The sequence below is a fragment of the Grus americana genome, chromosome 19, assembly GCF_028858705.1.
Source record: "Grus americana isolate bGruAme1 chromosome 19, bGruAme1.mat, whole genome shotgun sequence".
In the NCBI taxonomy this organism is placed as follows: Eukaryota; Metazoa; Chordata; class Aves; order Gruiformes; family Gruidae; genus Grus; species Grus americana.
The window spans coordinates 716,747-742,463 of NC_072870.1; the positions used below are offsets into that span (position 1 = coordinate 716,747).

Here is a 25,717-nt window from a genome sequence, read left to right on the forward strand (position 1 = left end):
TCCATGCCCAACCCAAGAGCAGGAGAAAGAGCCTCACGCCAACTGAGACTGAGGAGCAAGATTACCAGAAGAGGCTGCAATAGCCAGGAGCTTGGTGGGGTCGGTTTAACCACCAATTCAGGAACTTACTCTGATTTTCCACACCAAGCTAGACCCAACCACCAGCCCAGCCCTGTTCTCTTAGACACTCTCCTTGGCTGCTCTGTTACACTTCTCCTCAGATGACATTCATCATCCAGATACCCCTTGTTACTTTTCTCCGTATCTTCTCCCATATGTTTTTGAGTTCAGAGAATCACAATTTTGCTAGAAGGGAAGTCTACAGGTCTGCAGTCCAAACTCTTGCTTAAAGCAGGGCTAGCGCCAAAGGGATTAAAGGAACATCCATAACCACATAGATGTGGGTGCTACTTCTACAAGATGTGGGCGTATCTTAATCATGTCCTTGGGCTGTTCCCAACTCATTTGCTAAAAGTTCCCAACACCGTACTTGCCTTTTTGACCAGACTTGTGAATTAGGCTGACATTTAAAAAAAGTCACCCTACCTCAAACACTGCATTTCCTGCCACAACAGGTAATTCAGAGCCCACCACTGCACATGTTTAGTCACAGCTGCTTCTCCTCCAAGCGCATGCCTTTGCACAGTCAGTGTTACCTGGCATTTAATCTCCCCATTACTCATGCGATCTTCTCACAACTCTTCACGGTCAGATCTGAAGGTGACTGTGGAAAGCAGTATTCTATCAGCTACAAACCCCATCACTTCTATGGAAGCCTTCTTCCCAAACCATTTGTGAATAGGCCGGCTAGCACAGCTCCCAGACTGTAACTTCATTAGTTACTACCTCTTCTGTGAAAACTACTATTCACAATCTCTGCTCCCCATCTTCCCACCAATTACAACACCAGCAGGACCTGTCTTTTTCTCCATGACACTTTCATTTGCAAGGATATCACCATTGCTTTTGGGTTTTGAAGGAAACACTTCACTCTTGGTCTGCAAATAGTTCCAAAAAGACCTTTAAACATATATGACACGCAGAAAAGGTGCACAGCTGGACAATTCTAAAAATCTGGAAACGCCAAAAAAAAAAAATAAAGCTCCTAATTCTAATTGGTTGAGAAAGCAAAGCATTTAAACAGAAAAGCAGCTGCTCCATCATACTCATAGTGGTAGCTCCTTTAATTACATTTATTTCTTGGAGGTGACACTCTTGCAATCTTTTCCAGAGTAAAGTTAAAACAAGAATATCAAGCAAGTGTCAAAGTCAGGACAGAGGAGAAGAATGTCCTGTTTGACAGGATTATAGCAGTACCTGCATGCAATCCAAAGTACTCTGGTAGCAAGAAGAAAAGCAAAGAGAGATATAAAAGCACATCAGCAGTTACACTAGCCAAAAATCAGCAATCTGCCAAAGATAACCCAACCCTCAGTTTGAATGAAACTGTTTTCTCCCCGACTTACAGTGTCTGCCTTGTTCCATAGTGAGATTCCCACCTCATTCCCACAAGCATCTGCTTACTAAACAAAAGCCAAATCCCACATACCAAATGCATGAATAAGATAACCATGCACTTTTTGAGGGCCTCCAAATCACAATATGCTTTGAGCCAAATCACAATATGCTCTGAGTGTCAGTGCTAAATTTCAAGTCCTCTTTTCCCAACGCATTGCAACCACCCATAAAATCAATGGAATGGACACTGTATGTCCAGACCTTTCCCCAGGTCTGAGATCAAGGAGCGCTGGGAATCAAGGCACAGCTCAGAACCTGGCTTGGACATGATTTTAAGCAGCTAACAGCCTGCTCAGTCACGCACCCTGCTCCTAGGTCAGGGAAAACAAGCAAAGTTAAGCTCTGTTCACCATATTTCCCAACAAAATTCTACACTGGACTCTTGAAATCAGGCTGTTGCCTTTTGCATCTATGCAGTGCAAAACACAGTTGAGAATCTTGTCTCATGTACTTTGGAACCACTACTGAACTCCTTCACTCCCATGACCATAGCCCTCAAGGTTTTATTTCTAAGCCGAGACAGTCCTATTCACGGCATTTCTACACACAGAAACCATCCCACACCTTGAGTCCCCCCATCACTGCCTTATCACAGAACTACAGATTAGCTGAGCCTGGAAGGCAGCTCTGGAGATCACCTAGTCCAACTCCCTCAACTCAAAGCAGGGTCAGCTACAGCAGGTTGGTGAGAGCTTTGTCTAGCTGAGTTCTGAACATCTCCACAGAGGGAGACTCCACTTAGGACAATCGTGACTGAATTCTTCCAACAGGGAAATGGATCATTCTTCATTAATATTACACCAAAAAGCAATCCAAACACATGCAAAAATGACAATACACAGTGTAAGCACCCTAACCCCCCTGATTTTGCCCTACACTGATGTTCTGGAATGACCATGATTATAGTTAAGTTGTTTAATGACTGTTACTCCACATTAGACTAGCTTTTAATGACAATTTCTCTTTCTTTGGTCCACCTGGTGGCATTGATTTATAAAGCATCTCTGTACCACTAACATGAAAGCAAGAATATTTCACTGAGGCGGCCCTTGCAGGAGAACACAATCAGCCTCTCAAACATAGAACAAAATGACTGTCCCTTTCTTCCTTAGCACAGATAGGCGCCTAGTTTAACCTAAGTAGCTTCTCCAGTCCTTCAGTAAATTAGTTCAGAAAACATTTGGCAAGTATCAAACCTCCCTTCCCTTAAAGGCTGCTAAGGAGCCAGCTAAACACCAACCGGCATGAGAGCAGCACCTGTGTCAGCTCTGATCCTGTCTCTGGAGCCGAAAGCAGATGTCCCAGAAAGGACATGGCAATGGGGCAATACATAACATCACTTCCCCACGATGTTCACCCAGCCTGCAACAATTTCAGTCCCAGTCAGTAGAGGCCCAGCACTCTCGGGCTCTACAGTTCAGATACAGGTCAGGCCTTCTTCAAAGGAGACGCTATTTGCAGCCATGGAGCAATCTGCTCCACCAAGGCCACTCACCATCTTGCTGAACTCTCCTGAGCTCCCAACAGCCCCAGAGCTGCTGCACAGCAGTGGACACAGGCAATTCAGCCTGCCACCTCTGACTGTATGTCACCACTACAGACAGGGCCACAGCCTCTTACCAGGAGCTCTCACTGTCCAGGTGGTGTACAGTGAGGCATTCTGCCTGGTCTCAGATGTTTTAGTTCTCAGAAAACCTCAGTGGACCAAGACAGCAGAAGCTGCCCCATTTGCTATCACACCTAACCCAACTCTCTGGCGGCCAGATTTAGTTGGCAGATTTAGTTAGCAGCAGTTGATTTAGATCAACACATCAAGTTCCAGGGTTTGGTGCTTTGCCTTTGCAGCTCCAGGAATCCACAGCCAAGGTTTTCTCCAAAGTCATCCTGATGAACACTGAGATAATGCAAATCAAAACCAAAACAGTGCTCATCATATCGTCCAGGCTGCACCATTAAGCTGTCTGCCACTATGGCAAAGCGTGTTCTCTGTGGATGTCAGAGCACTTGCACAGCCAGTCCCAGCCTAGCAAATGGGACAGGGAGCTGCCTCGAATTTCATCACTTGTTATGCTCAAAGGCCACATTTCTCATTTTTTTCCCTCATAAAAAGCATAGAGCACATATACACAAAAGAAATTTCAAATCACATGGACACAAGTATTCTTCCTCCCTGCAGCTGATCCTGGAAAATGGAGCAGGCAGATCTGAGGTTGGTTACTTAACGCATCCCTGAAAGAGTTGTTGGGCACAATCTGAATGAAGTAACCTATCTGAGGACTGAGCAGGCCAGGATTTAATCCCCAAAAACTCTGACCTCAGAGACTACTCTGCCAGCATAACTGCTACTTGTTCACAGCAGCAACATGTTGCATCCGATCAAGACGTTAAAGTATTTTGCTCACCAACCAACAAAACCCAGGGTATCAAGAAAGTTGACATTAAGAACAAAAGATAGCAAATCTGCAGCCACTAATCCATCTTATTTTCTTCTATCTTACCTCTAGAAGCTGTACTGCTCCTTCATGTTCTCTTTTTGCCTCTGCCTGCGCCTAGGAAGAAATAAGAAATGGAGTAAATAAGAAAGCAGCCTACCTAAGTTCACTTCTGCTATCATCACCACCTTGATAGGCCATTATAGATTGAAAGCACTGTACAGACTGAAAGGACCTTTGGTCTTTGGATAAACAGCAGCAAGAGATCAGAACTGCTAGTCATGAGAAAAGCCCTTCACTTCGTTCAGGTACCAGAGTTCACCTAGACACAGACGCTCTTCCCTGGTTTACTTCATCCTATAGACTCATATACGTCCTCCATACACTGCATTTCCAAGGAAACAAGGTGCGGGAGTCCCATCACTTTCCAGGGATTCAGAGAGTAAAATGTCCATTCTCTCACACACCACGTACCTGCTGCAACCGCCTGACTTCCTCTTGCTTCTCCTGCAGGACTAGCAGCGCTTCCTTGTGTTCGACTTCCAGCTGCTGCCTCCGCTCAGCCACATTTCTCATGTGCTGCAGAACAATTCACAGACAGCTGAAGGGTGACACCACTGAAATACTGTCCTGTGTCCTACCATGGGCCACGAAGTCAAAACATGGCCTGTATTTCATGTCATCATTAAACAGAGGAGAAGGTAAGAACCTCTTAACACAAGCCAGAGCAACAGTCAAAGAAAATCCTTAAATCAGCGATGGTCACCTTATTTCCCCTCCCACCCAAATCCCTTAAGCAGCCTTTCTAAAGCACGTCTGCCCACTTTGGAAGACCATGTTCCAGGATCCCACAGAAGCAAATTCCCAGCAGAAGCACAGAGACAAAAGAATGGACAAAAAAAGCAAAGAGACAACATGTGCCATCCAAAAGCAGCACTGAGTTTCTGGACCGTCCTTCCAGCCATGTGGATCCTACTGACCTTCAGCACCTGCTCTAGATTCTCCAGCTTGGTTTGGAGTCCTTGATTCGTCTGAATTACTGAATCCCGTTCCTTAGTAACCAAAACAACCTGCAATTTCAGCTCAGCATTCTCAGATTCAACCTGAAGAGAAAGGATTTTCAATTAGCACAAGCAGTCATAAGTATTCCTTGTATAAACAATGGAGGACAAGTTATTTCTGTATCTCAATAGGCTGTTTTGCAGACCTGCTTTCTACTTGTAATGATACCAAAACCACAAACCTCCTTTCCCTCTGGCTTTCACTCAAAACAAATACACGAGCATTTGTACCAGTCCTCAATGTGATGAACACGTTATTTGCACACACCACTTCTCCCACTAGACTCATCTCCCCTCCCACTTGCAAGGAGGAAGGGACTGGGATCTGAATAGGCTACATACTGAACAGATACGAAAGAAGCACAACGGTCTACAAGCTCTTGCCATCCTAGATGGTAGGATTAAACACAGAGAACAAAGTTCAGGAGCCTGCTGAAATTGTGTTTACATCCTCCACTTACTACAGGAAATTCCAACAATATATTTTGGGTCTAGAGTGCACTATGGCTTGATGACTATTAGCAATGCAGATTATCAAGCAAAGACAAACATTTCCACTTAGAACAAGCAGTTATTAAATATGCGGGAAGCCTTATGCATGGTGGCAACACTGACATATGAGACACACAAGTGACTTTCTAACTCCTGTGCATTACATTTGTCCAGAGAAGGAGCTGGGAACAGAAACCCATGGAGGATCTTCATTGGAGTACCAAGTCTTCCACCATTCTCACACACAACAACATGTTCCCAGAAGACAACCCTCCGAGGCGCAGCAACCCTGCCCTGAAATCCACTCTGCAAACTGAACAATGTAAATATCCTGCCTTTGTCCCAAGACCTCAAGCTTTGGGGTTTTCCACCTGGTGAGGGCAGCTCTGAATTGCAGGGGTGGCTTTTGTCCTTGCCCCAGCATCAGCCACCAAAACCTCTCTTCGAGGACAGCAAAAAAAACGTCAGAGGTGACTAGAGAACTTTCGAACGCACCACATGCTTGCACCGCTTGCAGTGACGGGTTCTGCTCTGCTACCACTCTGACCCAGTGTGCACTGCTCCCCACCAACCACTCTCTGTCTTTGGTTATGAACTCATGAAAGTTACAACCATTACTCAGTTGGCAACTTGAAAACCTAGCATGCTAGCAAGGTGTCCTCAGCAAAATTTTACAGAACCTAATGCTCCATCTGACAAAGATACTGCTTTTTACCTGTCCTGCCCATCCAGCCTTCTCGTTCAGCTGCAAGTTCTCCTCAGCCAGTCGTGCATTTTCACTTTGTACCTCCTGCAGCTGGATCTCCTGTCCAGAAATAGCGTGTGTTACTGCACCAAGGCCCTCAGACTAACTCCCCCAGAGTTAGTCTATTCTGCAGAGTAGCTTCGCTGCTCCCGTTGACCGATGGTGCAGGATGCTGATGGGATACTGCTTGAGGGGTGGAAGGTAACGGCGTGCAGCACTGCTCAAGCAGATACCAGCCCTATGCCAGATGATCTCTTCAGTTTCTTTTCCCATCTATGCAGCCTCAAAGCCCAGAATGAGAAAGATATTTCCTTGTCTATTGCGCAGCTCCAGTGTCACATTATTTAGATACTGCTGTCCAGAACTGACTCTAGTCTGAAACCAGGATTCAGTCTGGAGTTAAGAAAGCAACATGAGCCAGCCGTCAGTCTGCCTTGGAGAACATGGTCTCAAGCAGGCAGGAGAACGTGGACACATGGAGAGACACTGACTGAATTTGTCATCTGCAGCAACTTTTACAGCATTAGAAGAATTTAATTGTTCCGTAATCATACATGACTCTGCATACACACACATACATTTCCCCATTGCAATGTTTTATGGATTATCAAATATTTTCTGGCTATCCCAAGAGCTAATTCCTTGTGTGCTCAGAGTCTCAGCCTTGGTACTTCAAGATGAGGCAGTCCCTTCTTGACCTTGAAAAGCTACTGCCTAACAACATGAAATGACCAACTTATTCCTTAGGCATCCTGTTCTAACTCAGACAATGAGGCTGAACTACACACTATGAACTGCATACGAGTCTGAGCTATCCACTGGAACTGACCTGAATTGAGATTTGAGCAAGACATAAAACATCTATTCAGAAGGTAAGCACCCTTGGGTGAAACTATACATCGTCATAGTCACTAATGCCACCAGTGCTGCTCAGCAAAGTAGAAACAGAAGGGAGAAATCCAGACACTGTGATATGACCTGCAAAACCTCCATGAAATTAAACAGAGGCAAGATTTCATCCAACAAATAAACAGCACAAGAAAGTGACCATTAGGTTTGTGTAATTACCATCTTAAGATGCAGAAATCTTGTGATACTTGTCTGGAGTAGATGTGAAAATGGTAAGTATCTCCTCAAACTAGTAAAGGCCACGGAGTTTCATCCAGTGATTTATGTCGCTATCTTCAACCCACAGCTAGCTGAAAGACTAAACAATTCCAGCCTCAAGGGCTGAAGCCCAAAATTTGTGACACTGTTCAAATTAAGAGAAAGACTGGTGATTCATGACTAAGATAAACTGAAGAGAATCCAACAGAGGCACGCAATAACCTAGCTCCTCTTCTACCATTATGCTCACAATAGTAGGCAACAAGAACACTTACGAGTTCTTTGCATCTTTTATGCTTTTTCCTCACTTCATGCTCAAGGTTTTCACATTTTTTGCGCTTTTTCTTGAGTTCAAATTCCTGCACAAAACAAGCATAAGTAGATCAGCAAGTCCACTTTCTTACAACGTATAAGAAATTCAAGCCCAGCTTCTCAGATCCAATGTTGTATTAGCTATTTTTATATTTTAAGAAAATGTCTTTGTGACAAACATAAACAATATAGAAACCAAATGAGATCTATTTTTTTAAAGGTAGTAAAACAAAAAAACTTTTCAGGTGAAAGAGCTATTGCTCTTTTCTTCAAGCCTTTCATTTTCTGGAAACAGTTCTCTGTTTTGCACAGATTGTTCCTATCTGTACAGAATAGGATGGAGGACAGGATGTGGGGGACAAAAAGACAGAGCTGTGCAAAATATTCGGCTTGAAACATTGGCTGTGCTATCTTAGCTCCTATTCTAATCCAAATGACGTCTAACAGAGAGGAGATATCCTCTGGTTATGTATCTTTATCTACAGTTACTCACTACCAGGCTTGGTTCCTCAGATAGATAAGAGCTCCTAAACCTCACTGTGATCTGTCCTACTTTGCTGGAACAATTCACAAGGGACATATTCCTCACGCAACATCTGTCCCACATCAGTCATATCTGTTCCCTGTTCAAATAAGACTAAACCAAACACAGCACAGAATCTATTGATGTATTTCCCTCTCATTTTTGTGTGACATATGCCCCCGCCAGCCCAAGACCTGGAGCTGCCACACAGTAACACTCTCCATACAGACGGCCTGTGTCTTCCCACCAATTCCCCAAGCTTCCCACTTTTGCAGAGCAGCCGCACATAAAAAGACTTCGGTCCCTAAAATCTCTGCCTGAATTCCATGGATGAAAACCCCAAGAAACAGTATAGCACTCCTTCAGCCAAACCCAGGTTCCCAACTCACCAGCTGCTGTATCTGTTGGCTGCTCTCTTGGTCTGTTATTCCATTTTTGGGAGGGAAATTTTCATGTCCTTCAGACACAGGTCCCAGCGGCTGCACACCTGGTTCCACCTGGAAAGCAAGTGAGATGCCAGAGTGCTCAGGGAGAGCCAGGACCACAGAGCCCCCCATGCGCAGTGAGGGAGAAGAGGCTCTCCTGGCAGCACCGCCTGCCAGAGCAAAGCTCCACATGAAAACCCCGATCTCTGAACTGCACCACTGGACGTGGAGAAAGGTAAACGCCATGCCGGGGATCTCTCAGCCACCAGAGACCTGTGCTGGCAGTCTTCTGGAGCCAATCAGTCCAGCTTGACTAAACCACCCACATGCCTCAGTGGGCTCCAGAAAGATCTCAGGTCTGAGTTCCTATCTGTGCCTCATCTAAGGTTTCAATGAGAGGCATCAGCAACACTTTTCATGGCCCTCTCCAAAGCAATAAAAAAAAAGATGGAAGATGGACATTTTTCTGTATAAGTCTGTACACAAGTTTCTAACAAAATGCCTTTTAATTTGGGTACAGACAAACATACCTTTAATCCTCTGAATTTTCACTCCCAACCGATATTTGACTTGACATTGCCTAGAGTAATCCCCGACAGCAGGGCAAGGCCCAAGGTAAACAGAAGAAAGAGGGCTTTGATAAATGTTTTAAACACCGAATTTAACGTTACTCTTGATAAACAGATTTTAGGGACAGAAGGTCTTTAGGATCATCAAAGCCAACTTGTACAGCAAGCAGCAGGACTGTGTGACTCCATCTCAGCCTTCACCCTTTGGTGACCCTCTCATCAGGAGCAGAATTTCTCATTTCACTTCGAACACCGACAGTGCTGAGGGACCTACATCACTATGTCTGAGCTCCCTTTACAGTCAGCCATTAGGACAGTGTCTAAGCACTATACCTAAAATGTGATTTCTTTCGCCTATTTTAGGCCTGAAAGCCACAGGTTTTAACTACGTCTATATTCGTGGCTCCACTGCTGAAAGCCAGAAAACTCTAAAAGACTGCACTCAAGCCCAGGCTATCAAGGTTTTCACATTTTCTGCTACAAGGAAAATTGTGAAACCATCTCCCATGTGAACCTTTCCCCCCATGGAATATGGTTCACTTGGGAGTCTGGCAGTTTGAGCACCAAGCCACAGCTGGAAATCTTGAGACCCTCCACCCAGGCCACGGTACCTTACGAGCTGCAGCCCTTGGGAGCTTTCAGACGTGCTGTGAAACCAGAATTTAACTCTGGAATATCTGTGAGTAAATGTTTCTGAGACTTTTTTTTTTTTTTTAATATCACCTGGCACATACTAAGTTTCAAATCTGTATTTCACACCTCCCCTTCAACATTATTCTTCCTCACAAACTGAAAATGTTGCATTTTAGTCAATTGGAAATTAGGTCCCAAGGATGCTAGCGATGCCAGCTAAGGTTAGACACTCACTGCACAAGTACCATGCACTATGCTTCACAAGTCACGCTCTCTTGCAAGTAGATATGCAAGAAAAAATTGCTTGTTTGTGATCATTTCCCCGCAAAAAGCTAAACAAAATGATGACATTCCTAATTACAGACAACTTACAAAAATTACAAAATTATAAATTTGCCTACATGGACCTAATTTCCCCCCAAGAACAAAGACATGCCCCCAGCCACATCCTCATATACTGTTATTTTTCTGCAGAACCAAGACTCATCACCATATTAAACAACTGATAAACGAGACTGGCATACATCTATCGTGAAGAGAACTGTGACCTGGAGCTGTGCCACCTCATTCACAGCAGAGACTGGAAGATGCTCAGTGAATGAGCCAGGTGCAAGGAATCTGTTCAACCATGCAGTGAAAAATCACTGCGGAACAGCTGCTTTCCACCCCCAGCGCTATCCACCTGGGGTGCACTGATGGTAGCAGAGACCCTGCCGGGAACGGGATGGGGCTGAACAACTGAGCAGCATCCCCAGGCTGTTCCAGCTAAAGCCGAATGTACAACAGGCACACAAGTACCTGTACTTTGGCAAATGAGCAGAAAGTTGAAAGCACCCAACAGAGTAAATTAAAAATGTTGTAGACATTCTCAAAAGTTCTGCCCTCAGCACCCAGAAAGCACCATCGCAATCCTGCCCCAAAAGAATCACTACAGCATTTTCCACCTCACCGTGGCCCATCCCCTCACCAGGGCAGCTCCGTGCAGTGCCAGGCAGAGCTGTACCAGAAAACTGCTGCAGGTTTCAGGATGAGGGGGGAAGAAGGCTGGGTTGCTAGGTTGTTTTTAACTCGGATCCATCACACTCCAATGCTACTCACGTTGAGCAGTGACACAACTAAAGGGGCAGTGGGAACAAGCAGTGGTTTAAGCCAGCACCAGCCACTGAAAGAAATCCCTGCTAAATTATGATTTGTCATTACACAGATAAGCATCACCCCAAAACCCTAAACAAAGAAGTACAGAAATCAGAAAGAGAATAAAGAAATGCTTTTTTTCAAGGACACTTAGAGGAGAAGCTTGCTCTTTCTACTCTGAGGAAGTCCTTTGAAAGCTGGGGAATACTGCCCTGATGCACTGTGCTGGGGAGCAGGACAGAAGAGCAAAGCAATTTCTTTTAATTATGATAACTGTGTTAACTGCCCAAAGAGCTGACACCCGCAACACGGCACCACTGCGCCCGCATGAATACAGACTGCTGAGCCCGGGGTGTTCAGCTAAGAGAGCAACAACAGCCGCCTTGCTCCCCATTCACTACTGCTGTCGGGCTTAGTCTTGCTGCTATTTATCAGCCAGAAAATCTTTTGACAATGAGACAGACTCTCCTTAATCAGAGAAATAAAGAGCATCCATGAGAAAGACCATAATACACATTCTTGTCTGACAGAATCTGCAGGGTCAGTTGAAAACCAAGGTATGGAAGGGCTGTTCAAGGAAAACAAGGGCAGGGCAGAGAGAAAGGAGAGAAAAAAAAAAAAAAAGAGAGATGTCTGTGCATCCTTCTTCATCACGGAGGAATTTGGGGGGTGAGGGGCCACCAGGGCAGAAATCTCAAACTATGAAGAATAGAGCTGAGGGTCTCTCTCAAACTGAACTGTTGATAAGAACTGTGGAAGCCAACAAAATAACGAGTCTCAAATCACCAAGATTAGACAATATTCGCCCAAGGGTTCAAACACCCACTTTGGCATGAACTGAACCTCTCACTTCAGCACTAACTGAATCAAGACATGCAATGTGTCACTTCTCTGACACTGCCTTAATACAGAGTAACTGGAAGATGGCAAATATCAAGTTTTAAGAGTATTTGAGTGGAGATCTGGGGAAACACAGACCAGTACATTTGAGACCTGTTCTGGGCAAACTGATAGGAATTGCAATGAAGACTAAGCAGATACTTTAAAAAAAACCAAAAAAATTTATATTGGGGGGAACATACACACACACACACAAACTCACTCTATAAAGAGCTTTTCTGAGGTGTCAGCAAGCAAATGGGTGAGGGAGATCCAGCAGGTACAACCTGCTTGGGTGCTCTGAACACATTCAGTGCTTTGAAAAGCTTCTGCAGACACCAAGCCACCACAGGATGAGGGGGAAGGCTTTCTCTCGGGTAAATATCTAGCAAAAATGAGAGGACTAAAAGAGAGGCAGCAGGAACTGTGCTCTCCAAGCACTGATGTAGCAAAGAGACAAGTGGTGAAGAGGGCCTCATGACACTGAGAGATTACAGAGGGCCGTCAGACAAATGATGTTTTAATAGAACCCAGTGCTTAGACAAAAAGGCAAAGAGATCTATTGGGAAAGGGAGAGAAAACTTCATTATGCCACCACATAAATCAATGACACAGCGTCTGAGATACTGCGTGCAGTGCTGCTTCCCCCAACACAAAAATGACAGAGAAAATGTACAAAGGAAGGAGACAAAGATGATTAACACTGCATAATGGAAGCGGCTAAAAAGAAACAAAAAAAAACAGCTGAAGGAGAGAGGCCTATAAACTCACAAGTGACTTGGAAAAGACGAGCAAGGAATGAATATTCAATATATCTTCTGTAAGAGCTGGGGAGCAATAAATGAGAGCAGCTGGTGGGGGTCTGGGGGGAAGATGAGCAGCTCGTCCTCACACAGCCTACAGATGTGACGTTCTGTCACGGTGGGTACTGAAAACTTCGGAAAGAAACCGAGTGAACCCTGACAAGACAAACGCACCAGGAGCCGGCCCTGCTCAGGAAACCCACAAACCGCTGGAGCTGGGGGGCACCGGGGGACATCGGGGTACATCTGGTCCCCGAAGCCCGGCCTCACGCACCCACCCGCGGGCAGCCCTGGAGGCCCCTCCCGGCCCCTCACCCCCGGCCCCCGGGAGCGCTGTGCCCTCGCCGCAGGCGCCCACCACCGCTCGCCCAGACCTCGGCCCCCACAGCGGGCTGAGCCCCTGGCCCGCCCCGGCCCTCTCACCGCGGCTTCCTCCTCCTTTGCGGAGGATTCCGCCCCCGAGCGCTGAGGAAAAGCCCCGCTGCCTTACCCCGCAGGCAGCGGAGGCCCCGGCGGGCCTGGCCCGGCGGCCCAGGAGCGGCTTGGCCCCGCGGCGGGAGAGGCGCTCCCCCGCAGTGCCTCGGGCCGGCCCGCCCGCCTGCCTGCCTCCCTGCCTGCCTGCCTCCCTGCCTGCCTGCCTCCCTGCCTGCCTGCCTCGGCCCCTGGCGGAGGCGACACCGCAGCCGCCCCCGGCCCGACCAAGCGAGGGGCCCCCCGGGAGGGCCCGGCCTTACCTGCCGGCTGCGCGGCCCGCCAGCGGAGAGGCGGCGCCCTGAGGCGGCCCGGATTTGCCGGGCCGTACCACTGCGGCCGCGGAGGGGCGGCCGGGGCCGGACTGGGCCGAGACCGCGGGGCCGGGGCCTGGGGGGCGGCAAGGCCGCGGCCCTGCTCCTCAGCGCGGCTTGGGCGTGAGGCCCGGCCCGCCTCGGGGGTTAGCCCTGACTGGGGCCGTTGCACCGGGTGGGAACGGTGCTGGGGCCGTGCGGGGGCCGGGCCTGTCCCTGGATGGGAGTCACAGGGCAGCAGGCCCCTGCCATCGCCACCATGGGTGCCCATAGCTCACCCACTGGGAACCAATGTCCGAACCTCCGCAAACACCGAACATGTGTGTTTTCAGGAAATGAGGACAAAAAGAGATGTTGCCTGGTGTTCTAGGCTGGAAATGCAGTGCAGGAGACCTGTGCTGGGGAAGACGAGCAGGACTGAGCCTGGGTGTGGTTCAGTGTCCCTGTGCTGGAGGGGGCTGCTGGCAGCGTCCATGTCCCCCCTCACCCGTGAGACCTGGCACTTGAATCGGGCATTTGAGAAACCAGCACAGCACCTCTTCGCAGCAGATGTGAACCACAGAGCTCACGTACTCTTAATAAGTTTCCTAAGAACAGTAATTAACTGAGTAATTAAACTGCAAAATTTTCAGATCACCGACCCACTTGTCTCACCTCCCTGTGTGCTTCCCCTCCAAGCGCTGTGTCTCCCAAGCAGGCCTCCTTTGGTGGAGGTGAACCTTTGATGCAGGTATTTAGCGTTGGTACAGGCAGTCCCAAGCGTGTGGCAGCGCTTGGCAAAGCACCGCCTGAACTGATTTTAGAGGAACGTTGACACTCCTTGAAATTCTTCAGCGCGATCTGTCTCTGCAGCCGTAACACCTCTCTCTGGGATTCCCGCAACAGGCGGTCAAACTCAATGATGTTCAGGCAGCGAGGGTCATCCTATGGGAAACACAAAGACAACATTGTGTCACTGACAAGCGGTGGAACGGGTCAGGGTGGTGATTTAACACACAAACTCCAAAAGCCTCATTGAAGAGACAGTGGTGAAAACCAGGTAATGTGGTTTCTGTTTCCTGGGTCTCCAAAGCCTCAAAACCAGTCACTTGGCATCCCTTACGCGAATACGTTATTTCTGCCACAAATAAAAACTAGGCTGTAATGCTGCTGCAGCTATCCCAGTGCCGTGCAAAAGGGCTTTTCTCAGTGCGTGCTTTCTCACTGCTTGCCAGCAGAGAGCGCGTCAGGATAATAGAATTTCGTGTCCCAGCCAAACGAGAGCTTTAGCTGGTTTACCTCCTTGATGTGGGTGCTGGCATTCTCTGCAGCCCTAACGGTGGTTAGGGCTTTAAATGCTGGAAAGAATGAAGAACATCTGGGATTTGTTCAGTTCTCGCTCAGGATAATGTTTGGGTTTCAAATGTTCTTGATTTCTAACCTCTTCAGAGACAATACGTGTGGATGGGCCCCTATCTTTAGCACAAGGGGTCACTCCCATCCACTCCAGACCCAAACCCAGCAGTTTTTGAAGGAAATCAGTGCAATTTTACTCTCACAAAAACGGTGACAATATGTCACCAGCTTGTTTAATTCTTCAAAGGTTTTCAGATTTCAGCAAGCCGAAAAAACACGTACCTGCGTGTCCATACATACGTACAAAAGCTGGTTATGAAAACCTGTCTTTACAAATATGTTGCTGGAGGAGACATTGCTTATTCCCCTGGAAAGCTCCTAAGTCAGTGAATTCAACGCATAATTGGTATCCAGGACAAATTTAATCTGTTTCCTCGTTCACTTCTTATTCACCCTAAAAATAGCGTGTGCTTTATAAATACAATTTGTGTAGAAAACCATGGTTACTCTCACGCTACAAGGGGGAAACTGAGGCAGCATTAATGGGAACTGATTGCAGATTCAAGAAGTGAGCAGCTGGGCGTCCTCTGTGCCAGACCCATGTTTAGGCTATCAGGGTAGTAGTCCTTTAAACGAAATTGGCTGTGGCTCTGTATAAAATCTCCCTTCCCCCACCAAAAAAAAGACAGCTATTCCCAACAGACAGCCTCCGGAGCCTGGGGGAACAAGGGAGATAAAAAAGCTCAGTCCTCCACTCACAGTTTCTATTATACACATCCCCTGCAGCTGCCTTGCTGTACCCTGCCATCCCCCTCTTCCAAGAATCCATGCTGCAAGAAATTGCAGCCTGGTTTGAGCTGGAGCTGGGGCTTGGTTGGAAGCCCATCACTGGAGCACGATCTCAGGAAATCATTTTGTCCTATCCTAAAGCCCTGACTTTGCAAAACAAGGCCAATGCTTTTGCAGCCCGGCATGCAGGGTGTCCGTCCTGCCACTGGAAAGGGATGAGTAGATCCATTTCATAGCTACTGAAAAAATGGTGCTGATTTAAATACCCTAGATTAAAATTGATTTGGTTATAAACTCCAAGCGTGCACATGATATCTCTGCATATAAACCCCTTCATTGGCATAATGCATTTTGCATGCTGCAGACAGATTAGGTGAATTTTGAATTTTAACTAGCTGGAAATTAAAATTTAATGAGCAGCTTGCTTGGAAGAGAAATGGGAAAACGGAGATCAGACAGAATGATCTCCTCTCTTGCTCTCTTCTCCACAGATTCCCTGCTTGTGTATCGATGTCCCCAGTTACTGGTGCCTCGGCAATTACACAGACGGTCTCACCTTCTGAGCCAGGGTGGTAACCCATGCCCTGGGAAGGCAGTGGCTGAATTCATCAACCCTGAGGATTGCACCCATGTGTGTTTCCTTGGCCAGTAATGAATCTGGCTCACCCGCTTTTGTCACATTCCTCTACAATTTGTCACTCTCCTGTACCTGGCAGATTCAGGTTACCCAGCACGCTCTGCTATAAAAATCAGAGTGCTTTGGAAAGGTTCTGTTCCGCTTTCTGTGGGGTACTGCAGAGAGAAATCAAGGGGACAGGAAGGAAATTTCTTCTTGCTGACACCATAGAGCACGGTCAGACCTGGATAACTTTCTTCTGTGGTTTAATGCCAGATGGGATTGGTGGGGCAACTCTGTGCAAACAGCAAACACGACCCAATCATTCTTGTCCTGACTAGATCTATGCTAGGAAAAGACTGAGAATCTCCCTTCAAACCCGTAGTTAAAACGGGGAGCTTAGGGACAAAAATAAAGCTGCTTTCAGCGAGGAAGTATTTGTCACCTAAATATGCGAGTAGGTAGAAATGTAAGTATTCATTCAGCTCAGGGAGCAGGACTTGACCACATCTGTGTTAGCAAAACGGGGGGAATCCAGTGTAAGCCCTAGTGTTACTGAGCTTCTCGTGAGAGTTTAACTGACCTAAACTGAAAACATCCAGCTCGTGAACAAAGGACATCAGAACAGGTTGCTTTAGTCCCCTTGAGTGGGAATCATTTCACCCAGCTTCAGATGTCTGCAGAGGCGCCTGTCAGAGTCATTGCAGAGAAGAAATGCTTTGAGGGAGCGACGCATCTGACCAGACTTAGATTTCTGTCTCAGGATGTGCTGAATTATCCCTTTTATCCCACCAGTTATATCGGCAAGTCCTGTGCTGGTGCTGAGGGGAACGTAGGTCTCCAGTCTAGGTGCAGGCACCAGCATTGTGGATGGTTTCGTGAACACCCACCCCTGTCTAACGATTTGTGCCCTTCGCCATAGTCAGACAGGGTGCACCTAGTTATCGCCAGTCTCGTGGCAGCTGTGAGCGCTCAGAAAGCTGCAGCTCATAGGATTTAGGCTGGTTGTTGGGAATGTGCTCAGCTGGTTTACCTTTCAAAGAAACACTTTAAAAGGAGATCCTGCTTCTACATCTTGCTTGAAGCTCAGCACTGTGAAAAGTCATCCCGTAGTTGTGAAAACTACAAAAGTAGTTGTGGCTTCTTGGGGTTTTCCAGGGGGAGAGTTTCAGTCGCTGCTGAAAATGGCAGCTCAGACCCATGAATTCACAGAGGGATAACCAGGGGTCCCCAAACACACTGTTCTGGGGGGGTCCGGACACCATCTCTGCCACACGCTCACCCAATGTCACCCATCCAACTCACACATCAAATGCCCTCGGTTTTCAGTCTGCACTTGGGACTAACTGCCGTCACACCGCTTCCTGGAGCCTGGCTCACATCGCTGTTGCATTGCTTGTCCCCAGCCACTGAGTGATGTCCCAGAAACTGTCTCACCTTCCCTGCGAAGAGTTTAGCCTGCAGCTCCCGGCACTCCTGCTGCAGAGCTTCAATCTGCTTGTCTTTTGCCAGGAGAGCACTGGCTTGCTCTGTCAGGTCCTTGGCACGCTGGCGGGCAAATGCTTTTTTGCACAGCTCCAGGCTGGAGCCCTTCAGAGGCACCGGAGCAGTTACCTACACCAGAGAGAGCAGCAAGGGAGAAAGCCACGCACATTGGTGTTTGTTAAGCACCACCCCATCACCCCAAGAGCCATCGTGCAGGGAGCACTGTCAAAAAACGCAGCCTAGCCCCACAGGACAGACAAGCAATGGAGCAGGACAGACCTATGGAAAGGTGGGAGGAAAGAGGAAGGGCTGGATGGAGAAGTGGGTCTGAGAAGAGGTGGGAAGGAGGAGGTGCCCAGCAGATGAGGCCAATGGGTATAGTCAGCGTGGGGGGCTGCAGGCAGGACAACAGTGCGGGGGGAGGAAAGAAAACAGGGTGAAGGTGGAAAGGCAGGAGAAGGCAGCAGAGGAGGCGAAGATGGCAGGAAAGATGAGCATGGGAGCAAGGATGGAGGTGCCAATCCAGGAGGAGAAATGGAGCTTCTGTGGGTTTCTAGGCAGCAGGAAAGAGGGCTTCAGCATGGATGGGTGGAAGATACAGGCAGAGGAGAGGCAAGAGGGAGCCCAGCATGGGCAGCACAGCCGGGGGAGGACTGGGAGATGTTCAGCAGAAGAAGCAGTTCAGCCTCACATGCTCCCTGTGAGGGAGGGAAGAGCAAGGGTGGGGATGGCAGTGTGCTTCAGGGGGAGCAGGGCAGACAGGGACAGGCAGCTGCCTGGGCACAGGCTCAGGGCAGAGGCCCAGGCAGGAGCTGAGGCTGCCTGGCTGCAGTCTCCCTGCGATGCCTGCTCTCAGCATGGCCCCCCATCCCCAGGGCTGGCTCTGCCACCAGGTACCAGCACCGCAGAGCTGGATGAAGGGGCAGCTCACACCCCCCCACTCATCCATCCCGACCCTCTGGGCAGTGAGGCCACGTCCAGTCCCTGGGTTTATCAGACCCTGCCTCTCCTTGTCCAGCTATTTTCATCTGCACAAAGCCTGACAGTTTGGCGAGGGCGGGCTCTCTCCCCTGCCTGATCAGGAACCAGGCATCCTCTGTGCAAACATTTCCTCCCCAGGTCTTCCCGAGCATCTCACCCACGTGCAGAAGCTGCGTGCCGGGCCCTGGCTCCATGAGACCTGAGTACCAGGCACTGAAGGCAACTGCTGCCAAACTAACCCCAGCTCCTCAAGGCCCCTTCTCTGGGCACACAGCTGCCTGGTCCTGCCTCCAGCCCACCCTCCATGAGCCTCAGCCGGCCAAGCACTTTCTGCTGTTGGGAGACCTGGGCCAGGTCAGGAATCCAGCAAGTCGGCTCTCCCAGGGCTTGCACAGGTCTTAAACTGTCACCACCCCAAAGTTTCACTCAGGAAAAAAAATAAAACAATATTTATATAGCTGCTGGAAGGTCTGCATAGCTGCTGGATGTATATCAACTGATTTCTCTTAACATAGCATCTGGCAGCAACTGTTGCCCTGCAAGTACCAAAACCCCCTGACAGTGGGACGGTGGGGTGCCTGGGGACAGAGAGGGCAGGCAGTGCCAGGAAAACCCCCTACCTTCTCTTCAGCAAATCTTTCACTTCCTCCTTTCTATCCTAAAGGGCTCGAATTCCCCATCACAAGCCCTGGTTTCCTTGCAACAGAAGAAAGGTTTTCCCTTACTCCTCTGCAATTAGGACACTCATGCAAGTGCTTGTGCCCAAGATCCTACAGCCATCTCCCACCACTCCTGCACCATGCCAGATACCACAGGGTTTGCAACAAGCTGCTGTTGGGTTGAAGAAAGCAAAAACCATGCGGCTTGCACAGCGATACGCGCGAGGTGTGGATGGGGCAGAGCAGAGTCTCTCACCTCTTCCTGTTTTGCTTTACCACACTCCTTTTCTTATTCAAATACTTCCTGTTTCTTTTCAGTGAAGTCAGACAAGTTATTTTCACCACTTGCCCAGGGAAAGCTGAGCTAATTGCCCTAAACTAGCACCTTAAGGTAGGTCAGCACATTTATAGCAAGAAACCAAGCAGGAGGAAACTGCTCAAAGCCAGCTCCACAAACACAAGCAGAGCTGGTGATGGCTGGCTTTCATGACTCTTGCCTTGCTGCTGCTGATGTGGAAAGCATGTTTGCTGTACGTTTAAGCAAAGGGGAAAGAAAAGGCCGTTCTAGCTCAATAGAAGTAGCAAGAGAGAAGTCCCGGCGATGCGGTGCAGTCCTAGCTCAGCTTCCCATCCCAGCCATGCCCAACAGTGGCAAGCCCCCGCACTCACCACTTTGAGGTTTGCCTCTTGGAGTTTCCGGGCTCTCTCCTCCAGGCGCTTGGCGATCACTGCCAGCTCCGCGTTTTTTCTCTTCAGGTGCTTCACCTTCTCCTCCGTCTGAGGGAAGCAGCTCCTGCGCTAGATAACAGAAGGAGAGGTTCAAGGTGAAGCCCCCGCTCAAGGTCCCCGGCCCTGCCTGACCCGCTCTGTGCCCACAGGGCTTTTCCCAGCCAGGGCTTGGCCTGTTCTCCTATAACTGTCCCAACCATTAAACGCCGACCTCTGCTCTTGTTGCCTCTCCAGTCACTGAAACCTGTGTTTTTCCTGGTATTTTTGTTAATGTGACCTCTTGGTCCCCATGGGATGCCCCTCGCCCCACCCCAGGCCATCCTGCATCGTCCCTCTCCATCCGCAACATGCTTGCTGCAGGCTCTGCTTTGCCAGCTGGGACTCGGCACGTCTCCAGCACCAGTCTATCCCGGCCGCCCACCCTTTGGGTTTTCTCTTCCAAAGTCTTCCCAGTTTATTTCCCCAGGGCTACAGGACTCAACACAATGCTGTGGATTTGTGCTGCACAACCACTGCAAGCTTCGCCGAAGTCCTTTTTCTTGTGACACCGAAGTGTGAGTTGGGGGGAACGGGGAGAAAGCGGCAAAAGATTTTATGATGTTCGCAAGGCAAATTTCCTTTATCTTCCTATTGATTCTGTTCGCTCTTAATCCCCTTTTATTTGTTATCTGTCTGTTTTGATAAGCTGCCGCTTGCTGATGGCTCGTTCTCTCAAGGTCGTACCCAGATGTGTTGTGCTGTCTTTTCACATCAGCAAAAACGTCAGGTCAACTGATCCTTCCAATTATATTCCTCCCTGCCCCTGTGAGATCCCACCACGGGCACTTGCTGCTTTCTCCGCTTTTCTTCAGCCGGAAGAACCAAGGCTGATTTTTGAGAGTAAGATTTGATGAGAGCATGCACTGTAGTGCTTTGCTAAAATCCAGATGACCAATAAGGGGTAACCTCCCAGCGTGCAGGTCATACTGGATTTATGCTTTTAGTGTGATGTCCTGAGATAGAGTTAATTTTCTTTCTAGCAGCCAGTATAGTGCTGTGTTTTGGATTTAGTATGAGAATAATGTTGGTAAGACACTGATGTTATTAGTTGTTGCTGGATAGTTGTAGCGTCTACACTAAGTCAAGGACTTTTCAGCTTCCCAGGCCCTGCCAGGTGCGGAACTGGGGGAGCACAGCCAGGAGAGCTGAGCCAGACTGGCCAAAGGGATATTCCCTGCCGTACAGCGTCATGTTCCGGACAGAACTGGGGAAGTGAGCCAGGAGGCGGGATCGCTGCTCAGAAACAGACTGGGCATCGGGGGTTTTTCTGTGGGTGGTGAGCAATTGCATTTGTGCATCACTTGGTTTTTTATTATTATTATTATTATCATCATCATCATCTTCCTTTGCTATCCTATTAAACTGTCTTTATTTCAACCCATGAGGTTTTTTTTTCCTTACTCCTCGCCATCCCACTGGGAGGAGAGGAATGAAGAGGCGGCTGCGTGGTGCTCGGTTACCGGCTGGGGTTAAACCATGACACATAAGTAAGTTATCTAAAATACGTGTTTTGAATTTGGTGATACAAATCTGAAATGCTGAGTGATCAAATTCTCAGGGGCCCAGGGTGGCCGCATCCCCACACCACGGGGCTGCGCAAGGGGCTGATGCTCTCTGGGGAGGACGCAGGAGGGGAACATCCCCTCTTTGTGTTTCCCCAGGGCCCTGGCTACCCACCAGTGAGGGGGAGCGGGGCAGAACAGGCGGCCCAGCCTGGGGCAGCCTGGCTTGGCGCTGGGTGCTGGGGGTGCAGCTGGGGAGGAGCCGGGTGCCAAGCTCCCGTGGGAGCAGGGGGCAGTGCTGCACTGCCACCCAAAGCCCAGGCCAAGTGAATCAGTGTTTCTGCTTTTCCAATTAAAGAGGAAACAAGAGCGACTTCCCTCTCCCCTGCTGTCAGCTTGCGCTGCCTTGCTCTCTGCCGGCTCTGACAGGTGGCTGCGTTAAAACTTCTGGTGGTTTCCAGCAGGCAAGTAGCAAAGATGGCAGAGAAGATAGCAGAGGGCCCTGGCTCCGTTCCGCATCGCAAGGAAGGAGTCTTGCTTGGGCCAACGATGGGTGCAGTGCAAAGGCACCCAGGGGACCCAAAGCACCCAGGCTCCCTTTCCCCCTGGCCCTGTCCAGCCGATCCCACGTGCCAGCATCTCTTGGAGTTGGCAGCAGACGGCAGCTCGCCCCGGCCAGGACTCCCTCCCCACGCAGCATCCCGTGCTGCCGTTGGCCCAGCACGTGGCCAGGGCCACATCCTCTGCTCACCAGCAAGCTGTTCTCCTCTGCCAGGCTGGAGCAGCGGTGCCGCAGGTCCTCCAGCGCGCTCAGGAGCTTCGTGTTCTGGCTCACGAGGAAGCCGTAGTCAGCTCCACTCTGCAAAACAGTGCGGGAGAGGCAAGGCAGGGCTATGCCTGCCCGGGGCGACGGGGAGAGGGATCGCAGCTGCACGCCTGCCCTGGCCCCGCAGCGAGCCCAGCCTTGCTGTGTAGGGAGCCTGGCAGGTTCGGGGTGCAGGCAGCGAAGGAGCAAGGTGGAATGCAGAGGCTGGGTTCAGGAGGAGGCGAGGGGCTGCACGTCCTTTGGAGAACGAGTGGCCTTCAGGGATGGTCTGCATCACCTGTGGGTGACAGCTACCATCTCCGCAGCTTTAAGGATGCTTTCAACTTGCCCAGACCCTCACGTTGTCCCCATTTTGCCATGGTACCATCTAAACCAGCTCCAGAGCCAGCAAGAGCCAGGCGGGCAGAGCACAGGCTGTGACACCGCAGACACACACACGCACACGGCTCCCCATGACTCAGGGACCCAGCGGCCTCCAGCACCGCGTGGCTTTCGGAGGCGACAAGAGCTCCTCGCCCACCTCCCTGTGCCAGCTCCCCCAGAAGCCCGGCCCCGGGCTCTGCCCCCTCTGTGTTAGCCTTGGCTCCGGAAGAAGGTAACATGTCAGATTTCTTTGCAAAACACCACCTTAATTTTGTCACATCAAAAGCAGCAGCAGCTCTGCCGGGAGCTGTATATATAGCTTTGTGGTTACTGCTTCCTGCTCAGTGCAGCTCGCCGCAGGCTCACTGCTGAAGCAGGCTCCCAGAAAGTATTTTTGTGCGTTAGCAAAGCTCGTAGCCAAGCTATTGCTTCATAGCTGCCATATGGCAGCAGCAAGCCGTGCACCTCGGGAAGACCTGGCCAGATGTTTTCCCGGCAGCCAGGCAGGTCTCGCAGGACCTGCTCCCAGTGCCCGGCAGGTCTTTGCTAGTGCCACTAAATGGCTGCGACCTTCCCCGTGCACAGCTCTGCTTCTGCAGTCTGCAAGCCAAGGCTACGAGCGAGACATCCCTCAGCTACCAAAGAAATGCTGCCCAAGCTTTTTTGGTAGCAAGAAGTCACACGGGCAGCTCCCAGCACTCGGGTGCCACTAAGCTCTCATAGGTCTGAGACTGGCTAAAACTCGCTACACTTTTGACCAATACTATATTTTGGCTTCTCAATCACAGCCATTGGAGAAATAGGGCAGGAGACCAGTGCCACAGCGTCCATCTAATCCCCCATGCCCACGTCAAGGCTCTCCCAGCCTCTCGTGCCTGTATGGAAACAGCTTGGCAGAGCGGGGAGGGAAAAAACAACTGAAAGAGATTGAAACAAAAACCCTGCTCTCAAAAGATAACACCCAGCCCTCCCTACCGGCCTCACACAGTGTCCCCAGGTCCCACCAGCCCTCTGAGCCATCAGGAGGGGACGGTAGCTGCGACAAGTTGACAGGCCTTGGGCAGAGCGGTTTGCAGGTGTCCACCCTGCAGAAATCCCAGGGTTTGAGAAAGCCGAAGTGAAATGCCCCATGGGAAGAGATTGTACCACTTTCCACTTGTGGGAAAGCAAAAGTATATTTATTTTCCTCTATTATTTTTTTCTCTCCCCTAGGCACAAAGGTGCAGTTACTGCCGCCGTCCCTGGGGACATTGCACCACAGCATCCCAGGCACCTGGGTGCCCTCTCCCGCTCTCCAACAGCTTGGGGCTGCTCCCAAGGGTACTCAGGGCAGGCCCAGGAACCAAGCAGCTCCCCAAATTCAGCAGCCTGGGGGAGCCAAGAAGCTCCCCTGGGAGCCGAGCACCCTACCCAGTGCAGCACTCTAGCCCCAGAGACCCAGTACCAGATCCTGTGGCACCAGTCCCAACCCTGCTGCTTTACAGGCACGGCGAGGTGCCCCCAAGAATATTTCCCTATTGCCGGCTCCAGGAACACCAAAGCACTTCCTCGGGCAGGGCACCCATGTAGGGGATGCTGCGGGTGCTGATGGGGGGACAGAGCAGGGTGGGTGCATGTGGGGGGGTTCTACCAGCATCTCCCGTGCCGTGCATGGCAGTGTCTTGGGCTGGTTCATTGCCAGCATCCCCAGAGCCAAGCACACAGCCCCTGGGATGAAGTAAAAAATGCATTATTTCCATCTTCTTGCTGCCCCTGAGAGGCCTTGAGCTTCTGGTCTGTGCTGGCTCGCTCTGAGAGAGGCCGAGCAAACTCAGCCAGTGACCTCTGCACTTGGGATGGGAGCTGGAGAACTTTCGTGGAGGAGCTGATGTGCTTCTGCCTCTCCCCATCAGGCAGCCAGGACTTCTGACATCATTAGCACTGCATTTCTGCGGGGGACAATTAGCACTTCCAGCATGGCAGGGGGAACTTTTGGGGACTTACATCCAAATGTCTGTATTTTAAACCCCTTTTCTGTAGCTACAAAACATCATCTTCATTGGGGCAAGATGCAAAGACTCACAACCACACACCTTTGTCCTACCGGGCTGTCCTCAGTTCAGCCCAGGTTTCTTGCCACAACTCCAGAGCCCATGACGTGGCAAAGGCTGGGATGTCCTAGACCGTGCAGAGACCTTTCCGGTTCCCTGGGTGTTGCAGGACCCCCGGGCGAGGTGCCATGGAGCAGGAGAGCACAGCTGCGTGCTCCAGGCTGGGGCCAGGCAGGCAGCCAAGCCTCTGCCTGCCAGCGCAGCCCACTGCGGCCACAGCTCCTTGGGGCTTTGCCCAGAGAGGCACAAAGGGCAAGAAGACGTGGAGGCAGGAGATCCTTGCCATGCCAGGATGTCTGCCCAGGAAAGCTTTGCCAAACCTTCCCCCCAGCACTGAGCCGATGCTGGCTGCATCAGCTGAACCCTCCTCCAAGACCTCGTAGAGCCTGGAACCAAAGGCCTGTCTAGACGTCATCCCACACTCATTAAACATTCATTTTCTATAATGAAATAGCTTTTAATTTATTAACCACTCCGCTGTTCCTCCAGGTTCCCGCGCCGCGCGGTGCAGCCTTGCTGCAGGCTTCGCTCATGGCCCCATAGATGGTGCTTTTCGAAGGGAGCTCAGGACATCGTTAGGGAGAAGAGGCAGAGGCTGCCCCTGAAACGACTCTTCTTGATAAAACAAGCAGAAGTGTCGGCAGGAGTCAAAATCCAAAAGCATCCCTCGATCAGGGAGGTTTTCAGTGAGCTGGAGTCGGCAGGAGCCGAGGCAGAGCTGACACCGGGAGGGTCTCTGTGAAGTCACATCCCCCAGGTCAGGAGCATCCTTGGCCGCTAAAAGATTAAGCCAAGTGACGTGTTCTTTGGCCATGGGGGAAATTTTCTAAACCCAGAGGAAGGCAGGAGAAGAGCAGCAGGGATGCTGCGGGAGGAGAGCAGACT

General features: G+C 49.9%; 1 protein-coding gene across 12 annotated transcripts in view; it reads right to left on the bottom strand.

Moving 5' to 3' along the window:
• Positions 1-25,717, bottom strand: part of TSPOAP1 (TSPO associated protein 1) — a 72,352-nt gene that overhangs the window by 38,014 nt on the left and 8,621 nt on the right. For 10 of the 12 annotated variants that reach the window (XR_008579857.1, XM_054847311.1, XM_054847310.1 and 7 more), the window contains exons 2-11: positions 22,305-22,412; positions 19,953-20,081; positions 17,596-17,772; positions 14,073-14,342; positions 8,580-8,687; positions 7,631-7,714; positions 6,219-6,308; positions 4,931-5,053; positions 4,425-4,529; positions 4,017-4,067 (exon numbers count right to left, since the gene is read on the bottom strand). Coding sequence is in view for 11 of the 12 variants with exons in the window: in XM_054847311.1 (XP_054703286.1) it covers positions 4,017-4,067; positions 4,425-4,529; positions 4,931-5,053; positions 6,219-6,308; positions 7,631-7,714; positions 8,580-8,687; positions 14,073-14,342; positions 17,596-17,772; positions 19,953-20,081; positions 22,305-22,412 (1,245 nt within the window). In the remaining variant the exon portion in view is untranslated. Of the gene's footprint in view, positions 1-4,016; positions 4,068-4,424; positions 4,530-4,930; positions 5,054-6,218; positions 6,309-7,630; positions 7,715-8,579; positions 8,688-13,367; positions 13,511-14,072; positions 14,343-17,595; positions 17,773-19,952; positions 20,082-22,304; positions 22,413-25,717 lie in introns of those variants that run through there. The other 2 variants (XM_054847314.1, XM_054847319.1) reach the window with 2 other exon arrangements.